Source organism: Amia ocellicauda, chromosome 18 (genome assembly GCF_036373705.1).
Source record: "Amia ocellicauda isolate fAmiCal2 chromosome 18, fAmiCal2.hap1, whole genome shotgun sequence".
In the NCBI taxonomy this organism is placed as follows: domain Eukaryota; kingdom Metazoa; phylum Chordata; class Actinopteri; order Amiiformes; family Amiidae; genus Amia; species Amia ocellicauda.
The window spans coordinates 6745083-6767581 of record NC_089867.1 but is presented as its reverse complement, the minus strand read 5'-3'; the positions used below and the strand labels follow the sequence as shown (position 1 = coordinate 6767581).

At 37.2% G+C, this 22499-nt stretch overlaps 1 protein-coding gene across 1 annotated transcript in view; it reads right to left on the bottom strand.

Annotated features, from left to right (window-relative positions):
• Nucleotides 1-22499, bottom strand: part of cdkal1 (CDK5 regulatory subunit associated protein 1-like 1) — a 399108-nt gene that overhangs the window by 102899 nt on the left and 273710 nt on the right. Inside the window, exon 11 of the mRNA XM_066690832.1 lies at nt 3025-3205. Within this exon, the coding sequence (XP_066546929.1) occupies nt 3025-3205 (181 nt within the window). The remainder of the gene's footprint in view (nt 1-3024; nt 3206-22499) is intronic.

The window sequence follows — 22499 nt, the reverse complement described above, 5'->3', positions numbered from 1 at the left end:
GTACTAATCCTCAAAAAGCAGTAAATTATATAAAGCAATACTAAGTGAAAATCTTGACATAATTGGGACACTTTTTTCCACCCCATGTTGACAGGCAAAGTTTTTATTTCATTCCTGTCTAAACATATAAAGAGGATATTGTTATTTTTGAAAAATATAAATGTATTTCTCTACCTAGTAACTGGATGGCCTAATTATGACAACCATGATTTCAGATTTAGTAATAATAAAAACAACAATGAAGAAGAAGAAGAAGAAGAAGAAGAAGAAGAAGAAGAAGAAGAAGAAGAAGAAGAAGAAGAAGAAGAAGAAGAAGAAGAAGAAGAAGAAGAAGAAGAAGAAGAAGAAGAAGAAGAAGAAGAAGAAGAAGAAGAAGAAGAAGAAGAAGAAGAAGAAGAAGAAGAAGAAGAAGAAGAAGAAGAAGAAGAAGAAGAAGAAGAAGAAGAAGAAGAAGAAGAAGAAGAAGAAGAAGAAGAAGAAGAAGAAGAAGAAGAAGAAGAAGAAGAAGAAGAAGAAGAAGATCTATGTGATAAAGCATAATTGTTTGAGGTACATTTATAAATACCTTGCTGCTGTGCCCTTTTATTCGGTGGATTGAAAGTCATTTGGGGGCAAAACACAAATGGCTAAATCCATTGCAGTCTCTTTGGGAAAATTCATAGTATTAGAAACAATTATGCCTACATGATCTACCATGTTAGCAATGCACTCTTAGGGATGTACACTATAATCAGATAAAGGGGAAGGTATCTCACAGCTAGTGTTAAAATGTGATGCAATGGACTTCCCAGTAAAGACAAATACAGTTTCCCACTACATTTAATTGCTCTGCAGCATATCATTTTAAGCTACCAGTCTTGAAATTAAATTGCAATAAATTCAGCTATGATCAAACATTGAGTTGTCCGTGCATCTTACATAAGACAGGGTCAATGCTACAAATAGTTGTTCTGTATGCCATTAAGTATTCTATCTATTAAATTACCTTGACTACTATCTGTATCCCACTATAAATTCATTACAATATTTGACTCATTATAAGAGAAGGTATTCCATGGTCGTATCATTTCAAGGTCATTCATAACTGATGAACCCTAACTAATAAATTTACTTTAGTCCCAGAAGAGAAGTCCTTATATTAAGGTTTAATGTTAATTGGTCTAGTGTAAAAGTATTTGTCTTCTTCCATTACGTGGTCCACACACTTCTGTAATGTTATACAAAGTCAAGAACACTAAAATAACGTGGGTAGTGCAAAAAATACCCCGCTGAAGTCAGATGTCAAAGCTCGGTGCCAGAGGACCTGTGTCCAGGGGGTATATCAAACTGAATTTCATATTCTCTTTCCTCTCCCCAGTCCTCTCAGCTCATGTAGTTTCTCTTCTTGGCAAGTCTCCTCTTTCCCCTGAGTCACCAGGCTCTCGCCAGCACTTGAACAGTCAAACTGTCCTTTATCTCTCCCCTTTCATTCTTTAGTACATTCCTTCCACACATTCTTTGTGAACAAAGTCTCAAAAGGCCCTGTGAAGACACAGGCCAATACTTTTTCAAGGTTCTCGTCCAAACTCAGAGTTTTCTGAAGCTCTGCACATCTTTGGTAACAAATTGAGGCTTATATTTATCTTGTGTGCTGTGTGTTCTTCAGGGCAGTCCCAAGATAGACAGCTACAATTTGACTAAATTGTTGACTGTGGTTTGGATCCTTTGGAAGGCATTACAAACCTTTTGACGTGCATCGTATAACGTCACTTAACGTGGCATAATATATTCCCATGATAATGTTTACAGCAGGATGATGTGCAGATACAGGCAGCAGAATTTATTTCTTTCCTAAGTGGGCCTGTCCATTTGCCAACGAGTAGTTAAGCTTAAACGTTTCTGTTCAGACTAATCCTCCTCTCCCTTAGTCAAAAAGGCCCAATTTGTGCAATTTATTTACATCTGCTCTACAGATGGCAGGGATATTCTGCAGATGTAATACACATGGCTAAAACTGGCAAAGTCCTTTTAGCCTACTAATTTAGCAACTTCAGCCTGGATATGCAAAATGGGCTGAATTGGTTTGTAGCGCCTAAAGGTGGCAAGAGGTGCCGCACTCTCTCATGACAGCTCCTGCAAAATCACACGAGATCTAACTGTGGGACTGTGATGAAAAAATTGAAGTAATTTGATTGAACAGACTTGACATTTTCTATTATATAGTGCCAACAAATTGAATTAAATCCTTACAGCCTATAAAAATGAAAGTGTTATTTTTCATATAATAAAAAGACATTAAAAGAAATGAACAAAAAAAGATTGATATAATATTAAAGGACTGGGGCGGTTATTGTTTGGTGTTATTGCACCAAAAAGGCTTGCAAATATGGGCACATACAGATTCCTGAAAGTGGAGCGCAAATGGACAAAGCACTGACCCCTATCACATTCAATAATACAAGTCTAGTCCAAATATTTGTATTTAGATTTATAATCTAGTTTATCCTGTGATCTATTAATGGTAGGTATAAACTTCCGGCTTCCAATCCATTATCTCGTCTCAATGTTCTTTCATCTTGTATGTAAATAACCCATCTTTAAACATGGAATTATCATACAAGCTGCCATGAATAGCTACAAAATCTAAATTAACCTGCTTTAAAAAAAACATTCTATATTAGCGATTGAAATGCTGTGCCCCAGGTGAACCCTGCCAGTTAATGGAAACAAATGAAGAGTGAAAGCTACAGAAGCTGCATTTAAAACGAAGTTGAGACTGATATTGCATCACTCATTTAAAGTAGGCTTTGATGTGCCTGGAGTGGACTGTATTCAATTCTTGAAGCAGGATTAAAATAGTCCTTTATGTATAACGGTGTGTCCTTTGACCACTGAAAATGATATACCTACAACAAGCATGCAGGACTCTACAATGCTGCTGCCATCAAAGACAACATGGACTGAGAAGGAAAAGAAAAATAGAAACAAATATTCCAGGAAGTGTTTGTTTATAAGAGAACGGAGAAAGATAAAGGTCTTTCTCACCTCTTGTGCTGGGACCTGCTCCATCTTGGCTGCAGGGGTCCCGGGTCTGGAGTAAAACTGATTGATGAAGAGGCTGGGGAATTTATACTCCTTCACAAGTTGGATGGTCTCCTGAAAATCTTCAGCTGTCTCACCTGGGAAGCCGCAGATGATATCAGTAGCAATGGTTATGCCTGGAACCCTGTGAGACACAAAGGCAAAAGAAAAAAAAAAAAAACTTTACTATTCCTCAAGGTACTTCAAGGTTATAATGCAGACAGGTCAATTAAAACAAAATAATTGCACATTCCTTATTGTCTATATTTAATATCTTCCAGTTTTTCTGTTAGGCTTTACTTGAACATACTGGAAATCAATATACAATGCTCCTTCAGCTCAAAATCTTGACAGAAGAATGGTTTAATTCACACTTCAGGGTCGGTTTGGTGGAGTACAAATGGACAAAATTGGTCTTGCGTCAAGAAGATGCATCTATACTGTTCAAATTAGTATCACAGAAATATCACAGTCCAATGAGCACACAAATAAATAAATAAATAAAAAGATGCCTACTGATTTACAATGAGATATCAACTGCCCCCAAATAAGATGCAACACTGCCTGATTAGCTGCTTCAAAAACAATTGATTATTGGGCCAATTCATGATTGAATTAAGTGGACTGCAAAGAAATTGATTTATTGATTCTTTGCACTTTGCCATCCTAGGCTCCAAGGCTAGACATAACATAACAGCAAAAGGAGGGAAAACAGACTCTGCTTTCATATTATTCATTGACAAATCTCAAGTTATTCCCTGTTATTATTATTATTATTTTTGTCATTTATCTGACACTCTTATCCAGGGTGACTTACATGTGTACCCATTTATACAGCTGGGTATTTTACTGGAGCAATCTAAGTGAAGTATCTTGCTCAAGGGTACAACAGCACTGCACCACCTGGGATTTGAACCCACAACCCTCCAGTCATGAGTCCAGAGCCACGACTCCACAGTGCCGCCTATTCCATCATACAAGCAGGTTGCATTGGGTTATTAACATGCAGTTTATTTTTAAACAACAATGCAGGCATGTGTGAAGTAGAGAAGACAATTCAGAAAGACAAGTCAAAACAAGGGATATCGTGTGTAGTTCTTTTCCAACTGACACAAAGCATATACTCGTCAGGAGAAAAACACACCAGAAACAAAACACAAGCAAAACAAAAGCAGTGCACCAAGTCTAAGAATGCTCAAGGGCAGTCAGACTTTCAGAAATCCATCATGTTGAGCATCGAAAGACAATTAATCATGATATTGAACAATATAACTATTGCAATATTACCATATTGATATTTAAACGTAGTATCTCCAGCCTATACATGTCCTTTCAATGTGGTCAAGGGGTCACAAGCATGCTGGATCAGAGGTCAAGGTGAATGTCACTATACATTTTCTGCTGGTAGACTAATAGCATGATGCATACACAGGCCGTTTGTGTGTAAGGTTTCTGCAATTTCACAGATCTAACAAGCCTGTGCAAATATTCGAATAGGCAGATCTCACAGGATTGTAATTTTACACTTTCATTCTGTTGGTTAAGGAATGGGTGCATCAGCACACGTACTACAGTTCTCACATTGCATAAGCAGGTTTTATTTTTAATTTATTTTTAATTTTAATTCAGGGATTACATTTTGTGACCTGTGCATGTTCCATGCATGGAATTTAAATACCTTTTTTTTTTCTCCTTGTTTGGTTGATTGAACATCTACAATTAAGAGACTTAATACACATGCTAAAACAAGTTTAGTTCTCGATGGTTAAAACAGTCCATGGGGGCTCAATTATCATTTTCTTTTCATGTATCTATTCCAGTTAACAGTAGTGTTGTTATTTCAGGGGGAATACAAAACAAACAAACACACAAACAAAACGACAGTGCCTAGGATGAATTTGGCCTGTGATAGTGCACCACACATGTAACAACAAAAATCAAGGTTTGAATAGTTTGGTTTGATACTTCTGTAAGTCAAATATCCTAGAAAAGAAATATCAAACCGCTGCTAAAACAGGGAAAGACGACACGGCTCTTTTACGGTCTCCCCAAAGTTAGTTTCGTACGTTTTTTACTCCTCTGTTTAGAATTTCACTTGACAACTGAAAACTCTAGATGTACCTGCAACCCTTAAAGCCAAGAGACACACATCCAACATTTTTTCTAAATTCACAAGATGCTCAATCCCATGGCGAAAGCAAATGGTTCTTCAAAATGCTGAGTTCTGCACTTTGCATTTTGATTTAATTATTAATTTTGATTAGAATGGTTTCCTTTCATCTTCCCTGGAGTCACATCTGCTAATTAGATTATTTTGGTATTTAAAAAGTTCAAGTGACCACATCGGTACTTCACTTATGGTTTTTGTAGCAAAGATTTCCTTTTTTCTTCTTTTTTTTTTTTCAGTTTAATAAAAGCATCATTTGACTTCTGTAAAACAAATTAAACTAACAAACACTTATGTCATAATTGCCAAACAAATATGACTGGACAAATAACGATTAAAATGCAATAAAAAAGAAAAACATTAAGAGGCCTAATAACATCCAGCCATGCTCAGCCAAGGCGAGGTTTTAGAGTTTGCCTGAACCGAGCAAGATTTAATAAGATATGGAGATCTTGTAAGCCAGGGGGAGCACACAATAATGTCACTTTTGTGTAACAGACATTTTTTTATTAGCTGTGTCAAATGTCTCATAAATAAACCCAGTGAGTCTGGGCTCTCGTCAGAGTTATAGAAGGCTAGCGAATTTTAACAATGATCAAAGCGTTGCTCGGCAGACTCCTTCTGGCAGTGTTGGGGCATTCGCAGCCCATTTAACAGGACGGGCTAGAATGTGGAACCTCACTGGGGGAAATCAGAGCTCTATAAAGTCTGTAACCTTTTGTATGCAGTACTTTATTGTTTTTTCCACCTTTTCGCAAAAATCTAACCACTGGCAGGAGGTTATTAAGGCAAGTGAAAGTTAAGCATTCATTCAGTCATTTCAGGAAAAAAAAGAGTAGGCCAAAGATCACTTCAAGATGGAGTGAGTTCCAAACCTGCATTTGACCACATAACTGAAGGCGCTTGATTGGTCTAGGTTGTCTGGTAAACTTCAGAGCAGTGAGAGTGAGGCCGAGAAGGGGGTTTCCTCACGAACCCATAGGAGGAGAGAGAAAGAAGCATCGATAACGCAAAAGTTGTAAGCAACCCACACAATGGATGGTTAAGTTTGGGAAAAGCATTAAGTAACTGATATATGCTTTGTTAATGGTCAGTCATTTTGCAACCTAATTGCACACTTGGGTAAAATCCGTCTGGTCACCTGCAAATAAGAGCCAACGCAACAGCCTCATTGCAGCCCATGATATCCAAATCATCTTAGTCTAAGGGAAATGGGTTAGAGCAGGGGTGTCAAACTCGATTTTACCACGGGCCATATGATCAATTCAAGTTTCATTCGAGGGCCGCATAAAAATTTGCTCATCCCTATTTATAATTCACTGTCAATTGAAAAAAATTGGCAACTCTAAATTAAAAAGTTAGTTAGAATTATACTTTATTTTAATTTTTTTTTTAACATTTACGATTATTCAAAACACACATCTGACCTAATTGCTGCTCTGATGGGTTTAATTTGTTGAGGAGACCTGACACCTTTTTCATGAGAACACCTTGTCAATGTCCGGTGTAATGTCTTGTGCTGCAGCAAACTTCAGTCATTCAGTCGTGATGTCTGGGCGGATTTGCTGAGCTTCATCAGTGAAGCTGTTCGCACAGGTCTGCGCTTCAAACATTGAGAGGCCCTGTGTGGCGTGCAGGCGGTCTGTGGTACCGACACTGTAATAAGGGCTAAAACTGCAGCGCCAACGGAACTGAACTTCGACTTCAGCGTGTCATTGATGCAGGACTGGATCAATTAAAACTACTTGCACACTGCGTCATCTCCAAAGGTCTTGTTAAGAGTATGCAAGCTCTCCTTTTGTAATCGCGCAGCGAGCAGCAATCTTTATCAAACCCAAAGAATAACCGAAAATAGGAGTTTAAACAGAACAAATGAATCACAGTAAAAGACTGTAAAATATAACCATACGTGAAACCAAACACCAGTACAAATGCAAAAGAACAACAGACCAAATATTGCAAACTAAAAAACAAAAGCAATAACAGAAACAACCCAATAGTGAAAACAGCGATTGATGCTCGCTAGAATAAAAACAAATGCAATTAACAATTGAATACATTCAGATCTCAAATGCAACTGCTTAACATCACAAAGAGAATAAAAACATTTACCTCCGGCAACCACAGCCAGGATGCGAAATGCACCACCAAATCTTGCCCTATAAATAGAGAACATTACGATATAGATTTGATTTAACAGAATATAATACAATACTTAGGCAATGCAGCCAGGCTTACCAACAACAGCAGAAACCAACACTGCTAGAGGCCCCGTGTCTGTCAAATAGCATCTCTTGCTTAAAAATAACAGCAAGTTTAAATAGCAATAACTTGACAACTAGTCAATTAGGACACCGGTTGAAATTAGGGAACAATGCATCAAACCGAGAAACCCTATTAGTCTTAAATTGTAGCCACCTGCTACACATGGTTTGCTGTAGTTTTTTTCTTTTTTTTTTTTAATTCAGCCACTTTGTTCAGCCTCTGCTCTCTCTCCAAACACCCAGTACTTCTCTTTGTGTTCAGTCTCGTAGTGCCGCCGTATATTGAATTATTTCATCACGGCTAAACTCTCCTTACAAACGAGGCATACAGGTTTTAAACTCTGCTCCACAAACAGATATTCCCACTCCCACCTTTCCTAAAACACTCTACCTTCCTGGTCGATTTTTCTTTTCTTGGACATTTTGAGTTGAATTTATTGCAAATTACTGAAAGCACAGCACGTAGACAGTAACTCAGCCTGTGATTGGCTGTTAAAACCCTACCTCGTGCCAATGACACTCACAATGGCTGAAGGGAATTGTAGTTTTCACACGCAATTTCCACATTCACAAGCTGTCGCAGGCCTAATTATTTAATGATACACCACCTTTGCAGGGGCCGGATTAAAACCACTGGGGGGCCGTATTCAGCCTGCGGGCCTTGAGTTTGACACCCCTGGGTTAGAGGTTTAATGAGGCCTTTTGTTTGATGTAACTTTTTGGTCACAGGAAAAGGAAAATGGCCGATTTGAGTTCTTTCTAGCAGTCACAGTGGTTGATATGAGATGATGGGGGAATCTGAGCTGTCATCATTCACCATCAGTGAACTAGGAACTGTGAAGGGCAACTTATGAAGAGGGGAGGGAGAAAGAACAGAGAACATTACTTTCTTCTCCTGTATGTTACTGTCATCATCTGCAACGCCAGTAGCAGAAATCTATCATAAGCCGAAAAATACCCTTTTAGATTAAATTATAAGTAACGTGCATTACTTTTAGAGCCTGCAATCAGCAATTAAGTGGGGGAATGGGGGGGGAGCTGTTAAGTAAAGTAGTCTGGTATATTTTAATGTAACCCCGTGCTGGGCAAATCATGAAACTCACACCAAATTTTGGCTAATGCTGTTATAATAGATTCTTCCATCAAAGCTCTCTTTCTGTGTTATACAGGTTATTAGGTTTCCACATGAAAGAAAATCCCATTTTCTAGAGAAACCTTGAAACATACCTTCATTTCAATACATTACTACAGAAAGCACAGGGTGTTTGGTATATATAACACAAATACACAATAATAAAAGAAAATGATATGTAAAGCAAAGATGCATTTTTCTTGCAGAAACAAGTGTTGGAAAGACACGATTTGATTAAATTAGCTTGTTACAGAAATCCTAGCCTTGTTTCATTTCCATTAAGTTGGCCACAGTATTTATCTCTGCCTATTGACAAACCTTGACATAACGTGCATTCTTAATCACATTAGTTTTATCCTTATGTTTCCACAAGATAACCTTTGACCTATTGATATATTCTCCCCATCCGCAATCATTAATATTCAAGAGGGACCCAAGTCAGTTATGAATCCTTGACCTTTTGAATGTAGGAAATAATGGTACAAAGCAACAAAAGGGATCTAAGCATCTGTGTAAATTACAATATAAGCACAGGGAAAGATTTATTGCACAAATTCAAATTGGCCTGTGGAATATTTTACTTTTGCACCTTTCCAATGCTTTGGTATAGCAGGTCATTTCTCCAAGGTCTATACATATAGTTTACAGCAGCAAAATGTAATAATAAAAAAATATATATATCATCCTTTCAGAGAGCCTGCAATCAAAGTCCTTTTAAAGGTGCTTTGGCATCAAATACAATACAAATAAAATAAAAAATGAAGCCGCATTAGTCTAATCTGTTAAATGAGATTGCTGGGAAAAGTTTGAAAACAACCTTACATGTATACAACTAATTTTAAATACTCAACCAATCTGCAGATTTCTAATTCATTTACAGACTAGGTCATTTAAAATAGAGGTGAGCATTCAAATACTGGCTTTACTGAATCACTGAAGAAATCCATGTTTTCCTACTGTTTACCACACAGCGCGCTTGCCATGCATTTTCCATTATCTTTATAGTAGGTGGCTTGCACTTGATATATTACAAATCCAATACTTTTTAATAAGCATTTGCTTTTTATATTGTTAACGATCTCAAGGTATTGCAATACTTATATAACACAGTAAAGGCAAGTCGTAATTAAAAGCAACAGAGATAACACCCACTTATGCCTTTACTTCACAGTTGAAGACGACTGAAATAACTGTGGGGGAATTAAACGAGCACAAACCCTTTCAAAATTCATACCATCTCTAATAACATTATTATATAGGTAAAATGTTCTTTGATATAGTTTGATCTTGCCATAATGGTGCAAATTGCCTTGTTCTATGCAATTTCCGTATAGATTAATCTAATAAGGTTATTTATATCACATTGCTTTTGTTATATCCTACTCTGTTTTCAATCCAGCAACCGCACTAACTCTCGAAAGTAATTCTTAAAGCTAAAGGTTTTGTAATCAATTTAGTTTACCCCATGCTCTCAAGTCAGTAGAGGAATTATGTTGAACAAAATGCTGTAGAACACTCAGATTTCCCCAACTAATTACCTCAGATAGAAGGAATACTTTCAAAGGGCATTTTGTGTTGAAAAAAACATCTAATCTGAACTACCTACAAAGAATTACCAGAGAAAACCTGATGGGATACAATAGCTCTTCTTAAAACACCTTAATTATGCTTTGAACGTCATCTTTATAATTTGCAGAAACTGTTTCCCTTGTTTATATCACAACTTGAAAATTAGTACAGAAAAAGGGTCATGTGATTAAATGTGCCCAAAATTGGAACACACTTACAACTAAACAAAACTGAACATCTATTTAATCTGCCTGAAGGGGAGTTAAAAACCTTTAGGGAGCTACACTGATTTATTAAATATGACAATTGGACATAACTAAAATCCACAAAACCAGGTGTAAAAAATGAATCTGTTCTAACCTATTGCACTGTGTATCTGTTGTGCCAAGCACTGAAGATTAAGGAGACAGACATTAACACGTTTTTCCATGACTGTTGCCGAGCGGATTTGCTTCTGGAGATGAGGGGTTTATGTCTGGGCAGCTTGGAAAGTTGCACTGTGTAGCACGAATCCCTTAAACTTCAACATCTCCCACAGTAATTGATTTCCTGTCAATGCACTTCTCTAAAATTAGCAAGAGGGTCACAGTATGTGGGTTACTGAAGAAGTAGTTCTATGAAACGTGGTTTTGCTTTTCAGTTTCAAGAAGTTGAATCCAAAACCAAAAATGTATTGAATAGAAGTGGTCGAGGTATCAATTGTATGGAACATACACTGAAGAAAAGAGATGGTTCCTCCATGTTCATATCAGATATAGGTACAGAAAATCCACTGAGAAATCTGTACTAACTTTCAGTCAGTTCCTTGCATTGTACAGCTTTCGAGAAAGGTGGAAAAAGAACAGTAATGACAGAAGATTCTTTATCTTTTTTTTTTTTTTTTTTTTTTTTTATAAGACTTAGCTCACATCTTTGAAGGACATAATATATACCTGTGTGCAAAGGGAGGTGAAAGTGATTCTCACACATTGTTAGCTTGTCATGTGTGATTGCAGAACTTTTCCAAGTACATGTTCTCCACTAACAAAATGCGGTCAACTCAAATGGGATAGTGCACATTACAGACAATACCAATGGCTACACTTCCATTCTCTTCCAGCATTAGCTGAAGATTCCTGGGAGAGGATTTCTGAGATGAGCAGAACATTATACTGCACTGAAAACAAATGTATGTAACAGTACAGAAGGCACATCTTTAAGTACAATATTACAGGCAATTGTCCCCAAGCCTATCTGAAGTAGATCTTTAAAATGTTTACTCCAGCTAATGGGATTGTCATATTCCTTGAATAGATAAATGCTGCTTAATTGAAATGATTGTCAGGTTTCAAACATCTCTGATCCATTCAGATACTTCAGGTGATAGATTGTCTTAAAAGCATTTTTTTTTTTCCCCCCTACATCGTTACTAAGGACAACGATAAATGTAATTATGAAAATAAGTAATTCACTTAAATTAGCATTTCCTCAACAGGGAGAAATGTGTTAAACACATTAGAGATTGAAGTGTGACAATGAACATGCTGCTAAGGAGATTAAATGGTGTTTGTACAGCATCCAAGTTCCTGAGCTTTCGGTGCCATCTGAACCTGATAAAAAAAAAAAAAAAAAAAAAACTGACAATCATTATTTTTCTTTATTGGCAAGTCAATATGCACATTTCTGAAAGAGTAATGGGATCTTCACGAGGCTGCAAGCCCAAGTGAATGCTTTCTGGGGTCATGTTTTAGCCTGTGTACCAATGCAGTTTAGCTACATCTGTCTCCCAATCAATCTCGGCCTGCTTTGCCCTTGTGGCCTTTGCGAATGATGAGTATCCAATTAAGACTGGGAATGAATGCAAAATCCAGAACTGCTGTGTTTGTCCTGCTATCATGAGAGCGCATTTTTCCCAAGATCCTGGGCCGAAGGTGGCCTTTTGCGCTGCTTTGCATTCCCTAGGAACGCCGATGATTAACATGACATGGGTGATTCTGGCACGGTGGTCTCGCAGGGTGACCCTTAAATCCCTTTACAACGATTACATTTGTTTTTTCTTAAAATAGTTCACTGGGAGAAACAGTCAAATGCACCCCCTCCCCTCCCTCTTCCAAGGAAACGTTACAGACAGCGACAGCTAGAGAGGAATAGTCTGCGATGTCTCACTCCTGCTAATGCCAACTGACAACTTTAACACAGGGTGCAGAGCTGGGTCTCAGAAGGCACAACAGCTCAGGCCTGGCTGACCTGAGACCAGGGCCCAGTTTAATCTTGTCAGGTAATACGTTCCAGATGGAAAAAAAGCCCTGCGGAAATCTGACACAATGTTCCACTTTATTACCAAAAATTTGGGCTGTGACAAAGGCTGAAGTTTGACCTTCCAAGCGTTGCTGCAAATGATGTTTAATGTCTTTTATGGGGTTTAAGGATCATTTCCATAATTGCAGTTCAACGGCGTGTTCCTCCTTATGGATGTCTTGCCGAGTGGGTTTCTGTTTTCCAACGCAAGCTACTTGATGTTTAAAAAGAGAGGGTTCGTGATTTAAGGGGAATGAATGAATGAATAAATGAATAAATAAATAAATAAAACACTCTTGCAAAAGTGTGTGTAAACCACATGAGAACCTACACAATGCTGTCAATTCCTAATGCAGCCATATGTATACTCACTCCACATACAACTGTTCAATACAAAGAGTCCAGACAACACTAGGATTCATACAAACACTTCACAGAAAAAACAAGGAGCTAACAAACCATATTCTCCCCAACTGGTGAACAGATTAGTATACTGCAGAAAGAAACCATGATGGAGGGGCAAGTGTATTTAAATTAATCTTTCACTGAGACCTCTTTGGAAACAGCATGATCAATATTATTAAAAAGGAAGCTAGCTGTAATAAGTAATCAGAAAACTTAAAAGTTGTATGAAGTTATTCTAGGACTAAGATAATGGGGTATATCCAGTGTTTATTTCTTCACTTATCGTTTATAAATCATTACCAAGAGCTTTTTGATTCCTTTAATTTAGTTTTGCTCATACATCCATTTGTTTCATGCCGTGTCTACACTTTACACCTAGCAGGGCTTACATTCAGGGCCTGGTCTCAATAGGGGATCAAATAATTTTAATTAAAATCTACTGGATATCATAGATTTCTGAATAATATTTGCAAGTGTGGGGCTCCGAGCTTAACTAAAAGCCGACTGCTGTAGTTCAATCTAGGTTGATTTATTTAAATTTCTGTTTGCAAAAAGCATCAAGGGAAATATACAATATTCACTAGATATACTGGTTATTGGCGGATAATTTACACAACAGATGTATAAAAGGATCTAATGGAGGGAGAAGCAGTAGGACACATCCTGGAATATTTTGCCAGCTATGAGGTCAGAGAAAAAGACAGGGATTCAACAAATATTTACCAATTTGTTTTGTAAGACTTTTAGATTCCCCCCCATCACCACCAATATTGATGGATCTCATTTCAACATCTCAAAACAAATCAAGTTCGAACCTGGAGATCTCAGAAGTAAAATAAACAAAACAAAAAAGGCAGCAACCAAAACATATTTTTAGGAACGAACACAGCCTTTAACATCCTAGCTGTGAGGGATGTTGTTTTTCTACATTTATGAGTTATGTTTACATCTGGGAAAATAAACAAGATCTGCAGGAGAGAGAGAGGGGGGGGGGGAAATATGTAGAGTGAAAAGCCGATACTTTCAAATGAAATTGAAGAGTTCAACTTTTTTGTTTTTTGAAAGGCTTCTAGTTTCCTTGCAAAAAAATCAAAACAAAAAGTCAGGAAAAGCAGGGAATGTTTGTCGGATACCATAATACAAGGTGAAAAACAAATCGATTCAAAAGCAATCTGTAAAACAACAAAACAGTCCAGTAGGTGCAGAGATTGGTTTATACTCAGTTTATACTCAGTTATACTCAACAACCCTTTGCTACCACACAAACTATTTTTGGCACAACCCTTTTATATAATTTATTTTCCCTCATTGTACATGAACAAGGTGGTATAAAGTGGTGTTATTCAAGCATTTTGTCAACTGATGATGTGCCATGTATTTGATCACAATGTGGAGGAATAAGGCCTACGCTTGATACATTAATAATGGGGGGGGTAGTGTATAGACCAGAATACAGTTTAGTCTGTGCAATTCATTTTTCCCTTCTGATATTTTAAACAAGGGTTAGTGGAGACTCAACACTGAATACACAACACTGTATGACTGTACATGTTTAAGAATACAAATAAAAACAAACTGCCTAAATTATGTGCTTCAGTTAGATTTGGAAACCTATACCGTTTCAACCAATACAATTTAATATATTGGTCTGATTTATAAAACTGCACGTTAATTGTTCCATCCTGTCATTAAATTATAAACCCAAATTTATTTAATTTAATTCAGACCTTGAACTAATATTGCACTAATATTTACTGGCTTTTTATACATTGCCTCCTCACTAAGTGTGTAGCAGGGAATTCGAGCTCCCATGTTATTATACACTTATCAGAGAGAACCCGTCACTATAGTAACAGATATATTTAGGTGTAATGATTTCAAATCATAATAAGGTGGAAATTATTACAGCAGCTCTGAGACCTGCTACACTATGAATCTGTTCAAAGTCTTTGAAAGCAAGTCAGTAGAGAAAAAGAGAGATTCATCTTACACACAAAACCTAGTCAACACCCATGTAAATCCACATAATCACTTTAAATATATGACTAACTTTTTTATCCAAAGTTACACAAATGTATCTTTAAATAGTGGAAATGCAGTTAAATGTGTATGCAGGCAAGAAAAGTATGCCTTCAAATCATAAAGTGAATAGTATTGAACTAGGACAGGCAACCGAAAGAATATGGTGTTTGTGTGCGTCTTTGCCCAGGCCATTGAGAGAGCTCATAAAAAGCTAAACCGTATACTTGGGTATAAATTTGAATTACTGAATTCAGCTCCTGGAGGGAAAGCTTTGATATGATGTGACTGAAAACACCTCATTCGGGTTTAGGTTGAAGCCTGGGTAGAAGTGGAACTGGTTTCTTCTTTGAATGGCATGAAGCTCATGTCAGACATGTCAAGCCAGTGTGGAGAAGCAGACGACAGCAGGGCCACGGTGCAGGACAATCGCCAGCTCTCTTTAAACCACTAACACTCTCCGAACTCATACTGCAATCTTTTAATTGATTTTATTAGGTAAACTATCGCCTCAGGTTGACTGAAAGACAGAAGACTGCAGCCCAGAAGTTTCCAGGAGTGTGGGGATCCTTTTTCATATCATTCATGCCACATTACTGTTCATTTTGCAGTCGTTATTCTAAATATACCGGGCATTAGGTTTTTTGAATATTGGTTTATTTTTGGTTTGTTTGTTTTTGCATAAAACAAAAAAGCAATAAGGTATAAAAGTAAGGCTGAGAGTAGAGTCAAATATTTTTTTCATCCCTCCACAGTCAGAACTGTTGCTTAACAAAACAAACAAACAGAAAAACAATATTGGGGTATAAATAAATAAATACAATTAACATTTCACTGCAAGTAGCCTCTTCTGCAGCTAGAAGAGTAATTTACATGCATAATTCCTTGGAAGACCCATCTTCATTATTCCAAAGCTTGCCGCGTGTTTTTAGTGATTTACTTAAATCACTTCTGCATTTATTCCTTTTATTATCCCACCACCCAGCCTGAATATCCGGCACCAAACCTCTTCTCAGGCGGCTGCTGAAAAGTAAAAGAGGAAATGAGTCTGAGGCAGTCCTCCAATAACAGTTTCAACAGAGGATTAATTTCACACGAGGAGAGATACGCATGTTTGTGCGCTTGTGTGTATATATATATATAAAAAAAGCTGTTTGTTGCCAAAGTAAACAGCTTCAGAGAAGAACAGGATGAATCCCATTCACATCTGAGTTGGAAGGGCAAAATGTGAAGCTCACACCCACTCTTCCATGGAAACACCTACTTCACTGGAAAACACGCATCATCCCATGCTATGCCATCACATACCAGTTTGAGAACAAGTCAGTGTAGATGTATACACCAAGAATAAGGAGTCCAGTGACCTGATGTAACACCTTGTGCTCCTACATGTACCAGGTATCCATACAGATACGTGTTGTGCAATACCTGTGCTGGACAGTTTAATTATGTGCATCTGAGTTTTGATAGTAATGGTTAATGGGATGTATTGTTTTCACTAGTAAAAATAATTCTACAGAATGTTTAAATAGGCTTATGCTACTAATATAAGAGTTTAGATAATTTACCATGGGAAAAGTAACATTTCATGTAATTTTTATAATAAATAAGATAATCATGGTTGTGCAAAAAGTAAAAAAGGCTGGAGGTAAATAAGCTAAATCTAAATGACTGTCAACTATTAATATTTCACAGCTACCTATCACACTGTTTAAGTATTATTTATTGATTACAGAGCGAGTGACACACTTGTCTCCTTGAAAAAAATAAAGCCCCCCCCCCAAAAAAAAAGGTAGTCTTAAAATTTTGCCTTTAACTGGGTTTCAGTACATCCCCTGTAACAGCAGACAATGAACTTTTAATGAACTTTTCTCTCAGAAGTTTACACCTGACATGTTTTGAAAGGAGCGATTCACACTTGGCAATGTCATGCACTTTACCTGTAATTTTGCAAAGATTGCATAATCAACCACATTTCCAATTTCAATGTTTTGTTTTTGTTTTCAAATCCTGTACCAATTTAACATTGGCCTCATTATGTTCAGTTTATTCTGTTAATCATCTAACAAGCACTTTGTATTTTTGTATGTTTTTCTATGCTGAGTGACTTTGTAACCTTTATGTTCAGAACATCTAAATGTGACTAGATCTGTTCATTAATCAAGTAGTATTACTGAATAGTCAGTTTTCGTTTTGCTATTTTCTCTGATATTTCCCCTACCTGTCTAAATAGTTCATTATCCTTGAGCAGTTAACTGTAAATATCAGAATTTCTTCTCACTAGTACTGTAGGAAATATGCACAGCTGATGACATTGTTGGGTGTGTGTGTGTGGAGGAGGGGGGCTTTACTGACAAATCAGCTTAAACTCCTTGCATAGACATTATATAAAAACAGTTATTGCTTAAGAGGAAGCATTTACCATGATTGCAGATTTAAATTGCACATTTATGTATTTTTCTTCACAATGTTGAATAATATAATGGGCCATTCAAGCAGAAATCTAACATTCGTGGTTTATTTTAGGCTTTATTTTTTCAAGGAGAGCTAATTCTTGCAGACATACTTCTGCGGAGAACAGAAAAGAGCTGCTGGAGAAATCCAAGACAGTTCATTGAAGTCTTGTGTGCGATTTTGGTATTGTCAGGAAACGTCCACAATTTCATGATTCTGCAGATGACCGATCAGGCCAGACAGAGCGCTCTCACCCGGCACAACATTGCTAGAAATGAGAGCACGTGTCGTGCTGTTGTACAGGTGAGGAGATGTACGATTGTGTTCTGGAGATGTTCAAACAGAAGAGAAGCTACTTGGTAATGTACAGACAAACACTCTGGTAAAGGGACATTTTTATTTTTAAAAAGTATACAATTTTTACAGGTATATATAAATAAATATATTTGTATTCTGTAGAGGCTCTTTCATTCAGTTCTGCCTTTTTCTGGTCAATCATCATCTCTCTCTCTCTGTCTCTTTCTTTCTCTCTTGATTCCATTTCTGTAACATGTGTTCATTAAGGCTCTGTATCTCTGAACCTCAGCCAACTGCTGGTCAGACGAAAGCCTCAGTTCTTCACATATCCCTATCTAAAGCTATAGCCTATGCTTAGATGAAAGACTGGAGATTTATACTAATGAATATCATTTTATTAATTAGACCCATTACCCTACAGCACACCAGAATATCAAAGATAACTCCTAATAAGAAGTTCAAAAGTAAATTTAAAGCTTCTGTGCTTTCCTTTTTTTCCCCCTCTCTCTATCTCTCCCCACTGGGTTATTGGGTTGAGAAACGTTTGAATAAAGGAGAGTGCTATAAACACCTTGAACTACTTATCTTTGTACATCAAAGTGCTAACATAAAATAAGAAAGTGGCAATGTTTGGTGAGTCATAATGAGACAGTCTAAAGATGGACTTACTACAGCTGTGAAGTGAGCTTTAAAACGGAGTCTACAACTCTGCTGAAAGCGGCCTAAAGCATTGTAGCTACAAGCATTAAGCAGTCATGTAAGAACACATCTTGATGGTACGACTTCAATTGCCTAAGGAACATATAATGAGGCTATTTCCCTCCCCCCCTTCTCTCTCATATATATAAAAGCATACATTTGCCAGCATACAAGTAAGCTATACACAGTTATTTTGACAAACAAGAATAAAACACATGCTGTTGTGTTTGAAACTCCAGTTTAAATAATGTATTGTAGAGAATTAAAAATCTATATTCAGCTCAACGATACATTACACATAATTTATTTCTCAACAGATGTAAAAAAAAAAAAAAAATGCACGTATTGTCTTTCTTAGCAATTGGAGTGTTTTCTAGATTTAGATGATTTGTTTTATATTGAGTAAACTCTGAATCATTGAAAATGAGGACAGACTGGAATAAGAGTTAACTTCCCATGTTACACTGAGCAGCTGTGGTGACTTTCCCACCAACACTGCAACAAGCATGTTTACTAAACTCAGTCATAACAAAACGCCCATACATCTTTGAATAATTTTAAAAAACAACCTAAAATCTGCTAAAGTGTGTTTTGACTTTGCCATCGATGGAGGACTATTTATTTTCCCTTCACCTATAATGAAGACCAGACCACCGTAACCCGTAATTAACAAACAAACCGCTATCCAGTCAATCAACTATGCCCCCCACCCCCAACCCTTAACAAATGACATCAATATAACACAACTTTCTTCACGTTGGGTGCAGAATAACACGGCACTGGATTGTGCATTTAAAATACGTCTCTCTGCAAATGGCAAATTAAGATATATTAGTGAAGAAAAACAAGTCTGTGAAATCTATGAGATCATTAGAAACACAAGCTGAGAAGAACCTGAGGAGTACATTAATTTCCACTGCCAGAGCACAGAAAATCCCATAAACAGAATTCAGCGCAGCTAATTAAAATGCGTTGAAAAGATGAATTTCAACCTTATCCACAATCACTGAAAGATGAAATCTGTGGGATGCTAAAAGACATTCAGGTGTGGAAAAGCTTTAACATATGTTTTGAGTGTTACTTAGTACGTAGTGCAACACAAAATACAAGCACTGGAACATTTGTTACTAGACTACAATTCCTTCTCAAGTTCTGAGCCAAGTCTTCTGCTTTAATTTAAGGAATGCTACATTTGCTTCACTATAAAAAATAAACTATGATGCCTTCCAACTGAACATAAATACAATTTAGAAAGACCTATATATTTTTTAGGAATATATAGATAGATTTGTTATTTAATATTTTTTGTGGTCAATTATCCTCAATCTTGAGGTAAAAAAGAAAAAAAAAAAAAGGTTACTGAAGACAAAAAGCTTAACATCGCCAAACTTCATTTCCATTTAATCTCTAATAAATACCATCTGCTGTGTACTTTAGGGATATAATACCTGTCAAACACTCAGCCACATTATGAGAACCAGCAATGGGTTGATCTGAAATGCATATTTGAACAGATGTGTTTAAATTACATCTCTTTTCTGTCTGCATGCATACGTTCGGTGCAGGCGTGTGTGGATTTTCAATGGACTGAAATGGGGGGGTCAGGGCGAGACGAGGTGTCTTGAAAGGAGTCTAGGAATAAAAGGGAAAGGGAGCTCCGAGGATCAAGGCCCACTTTCCTAAAGGTCATCACTAAAAATAAAGTTTGCATTTATTAGATAAGCCGCCGAGGGAGGCGTTCAGGAGCAGCTAACCACACATAGGCAGCACTGAGAGCGAAGGCAGTAACTTATGTGCCTGTGAGCCTCGGGCTGGCACGTATCTCAGAGTTATACTTGCCTTTCCAATTCAAACACCGCTGTGGCTTTTTTTTTTTCTCTCTCTCTCTCTCTTTTCTTTTTAAATCCTGGATCATTGGCGAGAGCTGGAACTGACAAGCCAGACTATTGAAAGACCGACACATAAATCAGGGGCTCCAAACAGAATGACTCTGAAGGAAACCAGGCCTGATCTGTAGTTTTAAAGCCACTTGCGGGTAGTCCGGGCTTTTTAATTAGAACAACCATATTGAGCTGTCTCACTTTATTACGCGTGTGCTTTTCACAGTAGCTTCTCTGGATTCTTTGAAGCAGCTGCAATGGGTTTTGTGCCATCCCCCCCCCCAAGAGGAAAACATTTGGAAGAAGAAAAAAAATAAACGATTTAGTTTTCCTTTTGGAGAATGATTGCTCAGTTAATTGAACACATCACGGTAATACATGATTTAAGAAAGGCCACAACAGAACTTTCTACATTCATTTCAAGACAGTAAAGACATTTTTTATGTCTTAAAGTATCTAAATCAGCAGTCTATTAAACACCTACACAGATTTCAAATTCAAATTGACCAACATCCTGCTGTTAATATAGTCTGTTATGTCCCACATTGACTCAATAGTTAGTTCTCTTTAGTTTTAAGACATTCTAACAAAAGTGTAGTACATCTCCCTTGAAAAATCCAACATTAAAGTTAGAAAGTTATAGAAACTGTGAGCAGATCCAGCTCTAATAAATTAATGACAATATACATTTATTTGAACCTCTTAGGCCTTTCTGACTTATTTAATTTAGATTTTTGTATTCTATTGGAGAGTAGGTATTTTAATGACTGTGAATATACTTCCATTCCAAGAAAAATATGTGATACATGAATTAAGGTTTTCACCAATTCAACAGGTCTTCCTATCTTCAAAATAAGTGACAGGCCCCCTACCTCAACCTGACAAAGTGGAAAAGTTGCCGTAAACAGACACTGTGCTCTCAACTTAACACACAGAAAATCCCACTTTTATAACATTGGGAACTTATAGCAGCTTGAAGGACACCATTAGCAACTGACATTTACGGGAGAGATTTATAAAAGACTAATTCCACTGGAGGCTTCAATCAAGCAAAGCTCACTAATAATTAGTGAATTTGGGCTCAGGTAGTCACTAATTTACTCACTCCTCACTCTGATACTAATGAAGAGAAAGACCTAACCTCAAAGAAGACAGATCTCCCTTTTATGTTGGCCTCAATCTGTACCCATCACAAAGCAGCTAATGATGCCAACACTGGGATCTGCACCAGGTACTTAATTACTGTAAACCTAAAAGCTTGATGTGTTCATGAAGGAAAGAACAAAAAAAAAGGCATTGAAGTTTAAAGAAAATATCCTTAACAGCAGCATTCAACATTTCATAGCAGCATGTTGAGCATGAAAAAGATGAGAGTGTTTTGCGTTAGCTACAGGTGGAGGGCTTAGTGTGCGGCATTTTTCTCATTAAGCATGAGGACGATGTTTCTCAGTCTAGCCAAGGGAAGCTTAGCTGTTCAGCCGGTAGCATTTTCAAATTATTGTCTTGTTTAGGAAGGAAACTGGATCCAAATGTGCTGCTACTGTTACAGCTTTATGAGGAAGTTAGGAAAGAAATTGAAAAAGATACTTTTACATTTAGAATCATGACCAACAGCTGGCAATTTAATATTTTCTTGGTCATCCCACATCTCTGCATATTTTGGAAAGCAGGCCAAAAAAGGAAGAAAAGTATAAACAAGTATATCACAATGGCGACATTTCGGAATCAGCTGGGCATTGTCATGGGTTCATTAAAAAAGAATAGTGTAACTCGTCGATTATATGCAGTCGCACGCAGCGATGTCACAAAACCAACCTCTCGAAAACCTACTTTGCATTTCAGCGAGGGCCCTCCAGGCCCATTAAGTGCTCCTGTCTTCCACAGGTGCAAAGTCTCTCAATAGACCTTTTGTTCTTCTTAATGTTAACGCTCTATTGTGCTGCTTTTTATTGCATGAAATGTCCAGTGTCATCACACAACTGCCAGGCTTTTGCTATGATCCCTGTATAGCATATATTCTATTAATTCCCCTCACACAGACCTGATATGTGGCTTGATGGGGTGCGATTAATTTGTCAGGTACAAAGTGGAGGGGGGGTTGGTGATGTAAACCACCAACATTCTCTAGGCTGCAACTCCCATCCAGCACTTAATAACCTTTTGATTTTGGTAGCAAATTTATGCACAAGTGATAAGTACAATATCTGCATGCAGGGTTGATATAGACAGAGCACTCAATCACAGTGAGTGTAATCAGTGTAGCTTTCCCCCCAAGT